Source organism: Sciurus carolinensis, chromosome 11 (assembly GCF_902686445.1).
Source record: "Sciurus carolinensis chromosome 11, mSciCar1.2, whole genome shotgun sequence".
Taxonomy (NCBI): domain Eukaryota; kingdom Metazoa; phylum Chordata; class Mammalia; order Rodentia; family Sciuridae; genus Sciurus; species Sciurus carolinensis.
Window position 1 is genome coordinate 123,769,110 of NC_062223.1, and position 9,268 is coordinate 123,778,377.

At 36.2% G+C, this 9,268-nt stretch overlaps 1 protein-coding gene across 1 annotated transcript; it reads right to left on the reverse strand.

The window, feature by feature from the left end:
• Nucleotides 1-4,812: 4,812 nt before the first annotated feature.
• On the reverse strand, nt 4,813-5,748 carry LOC124958692 (olfactory receptor 8D2). Its single transcript, XM_047517036.1, has one exon. The coding sequence runs from the start codon at nt 5,746-5,748 to the stop codon at nt 4,813-4,815; it is 936 nt and encodes a 311-aa protein (XP_047372992.1).
• Between the last annotated feature and the right edge of the window lie 3,520 nt (nt 5,749-9,268).

Below are 9,268 nucleotides of genomic sequence, written 5' to 3' on the forward strand. Positions count from 1 at the left end.
ATTTATTCAAGATAAAAAAGAAATTAGAAATTTATGTTTAATATTCTGTGAAAAATAAACACTCTACCTGGGATCATAGCTTCCTTTGTATCTTATCTCTTGGAGACTTGTATGAGGAGCGGTGTATAAGACAAAAATACTAATAAACACAAAAACCAGAAGCACTTCAGGGAAGCAGATGCTTCAGAGTTGTGGAAACCCCAGGGAGGCCTCTGTACCAGCGTTGCTCACATTTCAACCTGGAATCATTCCCAAGCCATAAAGAAGTGACAAGGCCAGGACTGCTAGACAAGTAGACGGGAGGACCTGACCAACTGGAGGACAGTGGAGCACATGCTCCTGGGTAAAGTCAAAATGTTGCATGTGGGTGGCACTGTTGCTTGTCACCAACCGCCCTCCTATCAGACATGACACAATTGCCATAAAAGAAACTGGACACTCACCTGGATCCTGCGCAGAGACTGATGCTCTTAGAAACAGATCACTTTGCTCATGTCACAGATCCCTCTTACGGCTGACAAAGCCCAGTGCTTTCCTAGGGCCTGATGCACACATTTATATGTCAAAGACTGAATTGTTGGGGTGGCCAAAAAAAACCCATCAAACTATTTATCAAGAGAACAAACCCTCAAGAAGATAACACTTAGCTTTCCCAGTCTGCAAAGCATGAGGGTGGTATGAAAAGCACTTTTTATCTGAGGTTAAGTGAGCTTAGGGATCTCATTAGAAATATAAAACACAGTCCTACACATATAAATCCCTCAAGACCAACAGAGCCCAAGATTAACAGAGTGATCACTATTTAATAACCCTCTTCAAAAATCATCTTATCATGCTCTTAGCTCCCTGGTGATAACCTGTCTCAAGAGGGGTGAAACAAGTTCCTGATTTTATATTCTCCAGTTGTTGATGAGGATTCTGTAATGCAGAGAAATCAGAACAATGATTTCCCAGAGTGAATCAGAAGTCAGTAGTTGGTTCTTGACTAATATTTCATTAATTAGTTAAAATCAAAAGGTGGGAGAGAGGTTAAGGATGATATAAAATTTTTCTAAAGCTGAGTTTATTCAATTTTAAAACTTTTCTTCTTTAAGGTTGTCACACTTACTTTTGAAAATGTTTTCAAGATCCAAAGTATTCTCTCATTTTATGATATGATCCTAATGTAGATAGGCACATATTTTGTTGCTTGCATATTTATTTGTGTATTGTATTTGAATGATTTAGATGGCAAACCAAATTTTAGGCAAATTTAGTTCCTTACTGAAATTTTGCTGTCTTGGAAAATTCAAATTCTGAGAACCATAGAGTGGTTAACATAGGACAGAATGGTTAACATAGGAAAAGATGTTCCCTTTGCCCTTCCCATCCAAGGGCTTGGGTCACAAATCTTCTAGGACTCTTAGGAAAATTGTCCATGGACTCCTTCCCTCTGAACCAATCTTTAATAACTAGGACCCAATCACTATGCTACCTTTGCTCCTATACATTTCCTGTGACTATAGTTTATGTCATTCAATGACTTAGGCAACTTTCATCTGATTCATCATTACACCTGCCTAAGGTGCTTCTTATTTGGGGACAAGTGAGGAATATATTCTCCCGAAATAGAATCACTCTCAAAGGAGATCATAATACATAAGAGTCACAACAGCTATCTTGTGTCTACAACCACAAATACCAGGATTTCACCAGTAAATTAAAAAGCATCCACAGATCTCCAATGAATTTTACACATAAACAGTATATTAACATAATTGACTCAGAACTGGACTTACTTAGTAGTTTAAGTTACAAATCTTTCCCAAGAAAAATAGTAGTGATCACTATAATAATTGTTATATTATTACAATTTGGCAATACTATGTATAGATGCTCATTATAGTAGTAGACATTGTTCTAAGCACTTTATAAATATAATATTAATTTCGTCAAAGTAATTGTCTCTGAGGAAATCATTGAGACTCTGAAACTCATATTCCTCATCTATAAAATTACAGAATTCAAATACATAATTTTTCATATTTCTCAGTGCTATAACTCTGTGATAAGAACATTTACACAAAAAGCAGAAAGACAATCTTTGTGGTTCAATTGTTGTTTAATTCAGAATTTCATCCCAATAATTATTTTTGGTGAAAAGGTAGAAAGGAGAAAAGGACCCTGGATTGACATGTAGGAGACTCAGTCTATACTCTTTGTTTTATACTTATTATTGGTGGTCAAGTTAAAATATTGGAGTTTAATTTTCCTATAAGTAAAACAGCTCCAACTGGTTCATAGGGAAGTCAAACATACATACAACATATAATAAAATATAATATAGAAATTATGAGGTACTTTAAGAAGTAAGGGATTAATAAACTCCAACATTCACCCCAAAGAAAGCCCAGGAAGTAGTACTCTGTTCTTCATACCATTCTCTTCTCTCATTCATGGATACCTTGATGGATTCGTGGATACCTTTCTGGACAAAATCATTCTGTACAAAGGTGATGATGGAAGTAGATTTGTTGCCGTAAAATAGCATACAGGAAGTGTATAGGACCTATTCTGCCTTACTCAAGATAAGAATGTATCTGACTTAAGTAAAGAACTTCAGAAAACATAGAAGGGTCTACACTCACAGTTAATTTCAGGAGGGAATAAAAAAGCAGTTTCAAGAACATAAAGAAATTAAATCATTGTGCTGGCCATCATAGTGGTGTTGGTCTCAAATGACAGACTATGAAAGTTTTTAACCACTGTTCTCCAAGATTAGAATATGAATCAAAGAAAGATATCATTTTATGTAATGACAGACACTGATATGGTAGTAGCATATGCTCACTGGACTGAGCATATGCTACTATCTAAAATTCTGACATGTATCTTAAAAGAGTTGAAGTCATGTTTTGTGGTTTTAGGACTCACAGAGTTTTAGAATTGTTTTTCTGGAAACCCAGAGAAAATACGTAACATTTAAATTGATCTCAGAGGTCCTTGTGTCCCTGAAGACCTGTGGTATAATAATAATAATAATCATCACCTCTAATGATACACATATCAGTGTCCCAATACCTGCAATACTTGTGAATGTTGCTTGAATGCTACCTTATGTGGAATACAACAAGAAGAAAAGAGTTTTGCACATGTGCCTGCATTAAGGATCCTGGTTTGGGGAGATCGTCAGATGTTATTCAGATGAGCCTTACATGCAATCAAATGAACACCGACAACAGAGAGCAGAGACCACAGGAGAGAAATTGGAGTGGCACAGCCACAAGCTAAGGCAACCAGCAGCCCCAGGAAGCTAGACAAGGAAAAGAACGGATGCTCCCTGGAGCCTCCATGTGCTTGTCAGCTTTTTCATTACTGTGATCAAAAGACCAGAAAGAACAATGTAGAGGAGGAAAAGTTTATTTTGGCGCACAGTTTCAGAGGTCTCAGTCCATAGATGGCTGACTCCATAGCTCTGCCCAAGGTGAGGCAGAACATCATGGCAGCAGGGCTTGGCAGAGCAAAGCAGCATGGCAATCAGGAAACAGAGATAGAGAGCTCTGCTCACCAGGGACAATATATAAATCCCAGAGGCAGGCTCCAGTGATCTGTCTCCTCCAGTCACAACCTATCAGCCTATAGTTACTACCTCATTAATTCCAATCAGTGGCCAAATTCTCTGATTATGGTAAGATTCTCATAACTCAACAATTTCCTTTCTGAAAACGATTGCATTACCTAACATGTGAGTTTTGGGGAGACACCTCATATCTAAACCACAACGCTTCAGAAGCAGTGAGTCCCAGCTGAAACCTTGACTTGGGTCCATTAACAGTATGTTTAACTTCTGAGCTTTAGAATTGTAGGAGAACAAATATCTGTTGTTTGGAGTCACTACATTGTTAGAAATTTTTATGACAAATTAGTTAGGAAACTAATGAGTTGAAGACAATGATTCATCATCGGCTACCTACATGGAAGAGCTTCCATTCATCCACATTCATAGGTTTAAGCCATGTGCAGTTCAAGAGACTGACAATCTGAGACTGGAGGTAGAATAAAGTCTCATCCCCTCCACACATGGTTACAGTATTGAATTGTGAAAGGCAAGAAAAGGATAGAGTGGTAAAAATGGAAAGGTCACCTGCAGTATTACTTGTCTAGAAACTGAAACCAACTACTGAAATAAATGTCTCACCAACTTACAAGGAAGAATACATTTTCAGTGGATCATTTAGACAGGTATCTTACAGTATTTATGATGCTTAACTTAAATCCTATAGTTTACAGTTTGAAAATTTTATCCAAACATGTCTAAACTGAAAATATATATAGTTTGCTTAAATTTAATCACTTTTTTTAAAAGAAATGTCATGATTATGGCCAATTATTCATCCAATATGACTAAGCCAGATACTTCGGTACAATGTCTCTTCATGCTGGATAAAATACCATAGAAAGTAGTTCTTTGAATTCCATAGAAACTGGCTTATTAACTGAATTTGCTCATAAACTCACATAATTTTGTCCCAACACTGAACCTCTCCTTCCCATGTAACTTCATCATTCCTAGTTTCCAACAGAACAATATTGTTTTCATAATCATAAAATTCTTTATGTTAATTTGTATTCTATATTTTGTCAACTTCTATTTCCTAAAACATATCAGAAAACTAAACTTCTCTATAATCTCCAAAAAGTCTGAGGCATTCTCAAGCACAGCTTTGTATTTTGTAAGTGATAATGCTTTCTCTTTGGAAGACAGAAAGAAATATCAAAAATGTTCACACAATTTCATCTGGTTCAGTTCTGGTCCTTATAAGAACCCCTTCATCAGGATGACTGCCTCCCCACAACCACCCTTCTCAGTGCATTCTTCACATCCTTGTTCCTCAGGCTGTAGATCAGGGGGTTCAGCATGGGAATCACTGTGGTGTAGAACACAGAGGATACCTTCTCCTGGTCCATAGTGTTGCTGGAAGGCGGCTTGAAATACATGAATGTTATAGACCCAAAAAAGATGCCCACAGCCATGAGGTGGGAGCTACAGGTGCCGAAGGCTTTGGACCGCCCCTCGGTGGAGCGAATGTGGAGGATGCTAGTGAGGATGAAAGCGTAAGAGATGAGGATGGCCAGTGTAGGAGCTAAGGTATTAACTCCTCCAATAATAAACAGCAGTATCTCATTGACATGCGTGCTGGAGCAAGACAGAGTCAACAAGGGCAGAATATCACAAAAGTAATGACTGACAGTGTGAGACCCACAAAAGGACAGCAGTGACATCCGGGAAGTATGGACCGTGGCCCCAAACAAACCCAGGGAGTATACCACAGCCATCATGATGGAGCAGACCCTGTGGGACATGACAACGTTGTAAAGCAGTGGGCTACAGATAGCAACGTAACGGTCATACGCCATGGCTGTGAGGAGGTAGCCTTCTGCAATAACAAAAAAAAGAAAAAAGTAAAGCTGAGTCATGCACTCTGGAAAGGAGATGATGTTCCTCTCTGACACGAAATTCACCAGCATCTTAGGGGTAATGACAGAGGAGTAGCAGAGATCAATGAAGGATAAATGACTGAGAAAGTAATACATTGGGGAGTGAAGTTGAGAACTGATGGCAATTAAGAGAATCATGCCCAGGTTCCCCACCACTGTGACCACATATATTCCAAGAAACAGGAGGAAGAGGGGCAATTGAAGGTCCGGGCGTTTTGTTAACCCTTCCAGTATAAAATCAGTCACCGAAGAGTGGTTTGGAGTAGTCATTTTCTTACAAAATAGTAACTGTAAAAAGAGATAAAAAAAGGGACATTAAAATTATCTTCTGATTTCCAAAGCAGAATTTTGTGCTGTTTTTGGCAATTTCCATTCCTGACACTCATGAGTCCTATGACTTCATCCTTTTCAAATCCTCTTAAAAGTTCAAGGACAAAGATTCTGAATGCAACCCAGAGCCATGGTTCCACCTAAACCCAATCATGCTGAAAACTCCTCTTAATGCCATAGTCCTTACATCTTGTACCCAGGCTTAATCCTGCAACTACTACACTTTGAGAAAAACCACAAACTTTCCATACCTAACTAGTCTTTTGTTCACACTCTAAAAATAAGGCTTCTTACACTCTCTATCTAAGCACATGCCAATAGAACCTTCAGACTTTGTGAGCTCATGGCTTCAGATTTAGCTGTGATCATGTGAGAGTTGTCCATTTCAGTTCCCAACCCACCTATGTGAATCAGCATACTTTGCATTCTCTAAAATGGGGACTGTGGAACATAAAGATGTCTGAGAAGGGATCATAAATACAGAAAATAACTTACAGAAATACCTCTAATCAAAACTCTTTATATACTAAGGATATTAGTACTTTCCTGATACGTATATACACATATATAAATGTTGCAAAAAATTTCTACTTTTGCTTCTATCTTTGTTGAAGGAAGTTTTGTAATATAGATATTTTAATACTTTTATTTCAAAGACATATTAAAATGTTTATTTTATGAAAAAAAAATTTTTAAAAGAAACACCTCTAATCACTTCTGTCTCTCATTTTCTTACGTCCAATTTCTGAAGGGAAAACCTGATTGCACCAGGACCATTTCCATTTCATTGGGAATTGGATTAACAGAATTACAGTGCCAAAGGCCATCCTTTGACTATAATTCATATCTTTCTTTCCCAGAAACATCAAGAATAATTGTTAACATTCAGATTTAACACTTGAGCCATTAATGCATTATTGCATCCATCCTTGCACCTTCAAATCCCACCCATCTTTCAAAGCCAAATGCTCACTGACATTTCTTTCCAAAATGTTAGATCAAAATTGTAGGTCTTCCTGTTCACTGAATTTGTTTCCTGCAAACTTTAAGCAGAACTGAAAAATTGTATAGTACCTTTGGAATCAAGATTGATAATTTTTCATAGGGACATTTGAATAATATAAAACATTATTTTAATTCATGACACTCAAGAGAGAAACATGATGAATCAGGACCAAGATATGGTTTTAAATTTTATTTTTCCAAAATGAGAAAAAATATCAATGAAGAAAAAATTCCATTCACAAAATGATACATTACTTTCCTTTTATTTTTCCACAACAAAATATTTTTTTCATGATCACAAACAGAAAAATTGTCAAATTTGCTGCAATATACTTTCACTTTATACCTTCTGCAGCATGTTAATGGTATTCAATATGTGTGTTGATTTAAAGGCTGAATTATGTGGGATATTATCTCCCAGAACAGAAGAAGAGACCCAAGTCTCTAAATTCAGGAAATTAGCTAATGCTTTAAGAGAAAGAGATCAGAGTTGCCAAAATGAAACACTAAGCAGACCCATTGATAATGCCCAAGAAATTGAACCGTCTTCACATGGATGCTGTGAAGATTTTCAATGACTTGTTCACATGGACACAATATTTGTGATAGTCACAGAGAAACCAACACACTGTGAAAGTTAGTAGAGACAGAGGTGAAGCACTTTAGGTTCAGACCAATTTGTTGAATACCATAATTTTTGATAAGCTCATGTAGCACTAAATTTCCTTTTATAATCTCAGATAATACAGAAATCTTTTCCACTAGGAAGCATCATCCAGAGATCAGAACCCCAGTATTCCTATCTCTCGTTGACTGAAGAAATGTTCCTGCTGGTTTTAAGACTAAAATTGCTGATCTGTCAGAGTAAACAAATCACAGTAGTTGATGCTCTGACAGTGCACAGCAGATTGAGGAAAGCAACAGATGGGCAGGAAAACCTCATTTATCTGCAGATATGTATTCAGTGTCTATATTACAAAATAACCAAATGTAAGTAAAACACCTTTAAGAAATCAAGTATAAGCATCACATTATCCATTTATTAAAGTTCATTCATTTATCAGCCCACATTGGTCATCTCTTAAAACTTTATCACCATATTTGTAAGGAAATCATTTAGCATACCTGAAATAAAACAGAAAGAAGACACCAAATTTGAAAGGGGTAGGTAGACATAAAAAAGGTTTTAAACAAAATTGAGGCTTCCAGAAAAAAATAATCCTCAAATAGCCAAGTTATCTAAACCCTAAGAAAGTCAGAGTTAGCCTATTGGCATAACCATCATTGCCCTGAATTATCATCCAAAGAACATTTATTTATTTCCAATATCTTCAACTCAGAATGTCAGAGGAACATGAATTGCAATATTTAAATTTTCTGTCAAAGCAATTTAGTAAGTGAGTCACTTTGAAAATGAGCAAATATTTACATGGGTGAGATCTTACTGAAAATGAAATGTTATTATATCAAAAGAAAGTAAAAATAAGTGATTACCATCTGCATGCGTATATGCTCTCCTACAGCACAGATGACCTGTGGTCTCCTGTAAGAAGGTACTACTTTGATTCTCTTCCAAATTTTACCTGTGATTGGTAACCTACAATTATACTACCTTTGTAAGAAAAGTGCCTACTCCCTCTGTTGAGAAACATAAGTGCGTAGCTAAAAAAAGTAGCTTCTTGTTGTTTGTATGATCAGCCATTCAAGAATGTAAGAGTCCATGCAATTTACCAGGAGTTTATAAGTTACTCATGGAATTTTCAATGTGTACTTGATATAAGATATATACAAACATAATTATATGTGAGCCTAATTAGAATAAAAATAAAATTTTGAGTTTAGCTTCTTTGACTTAACATAGATAAACAAATTTACAACAATCCTTCTTATAAATCCCTTCTTTTAAAATAGACAACTATGTAGAATATGTATTGATCTGTTATTTTCTCCCAGTGGAAAGATGGTATTTAATAAAAATTTACCTAAACTAACCAGCTGAGTGCTACAAAATACGGAGTACAGTTGTTGAAGAAATTCCAGGATTCTCATTTTGGGGATGTAATTTTATTCAAGGGGCACAATTAAATAATATTGGCTAGACATCAGAATCTCAAATGTCATTGTAGTTGTCCCTTTGAACTCTGATAAAGCTGGCATTTTAGCTGAGTGAATAGGGTTCATAAAATTCAATTTTCTGGGTTGAGATTGAGGTCCACTTTTTCAAGGGATTCAAATAAATGGAAAGGAGATTTTCCAATATTTATTAAATTATCCCAAACAATTGTTACAAAACATCTGTATGACTTTCTGAATGAAATATTTGAATCTGAATGAAATATTTATTTATTTCAAATCCTATCCCCTATTACTGAAAGTCTTCTTGTATGGGCACAGAAGAATGGACTGAAAGCAGGACTGTGCTCTTTTATACAGACTGTGTAGAATCTGTATAAAA

Excerpts from the sequence above, each read along its gene's own strand:
- LOC124958692 (XM_047517036.1), bottom strand. The coding sequence starts at position 5,748 with ATGACTACTCCAAACCACTCTTCGGTGACTGATTTTATACTGGAAGGG.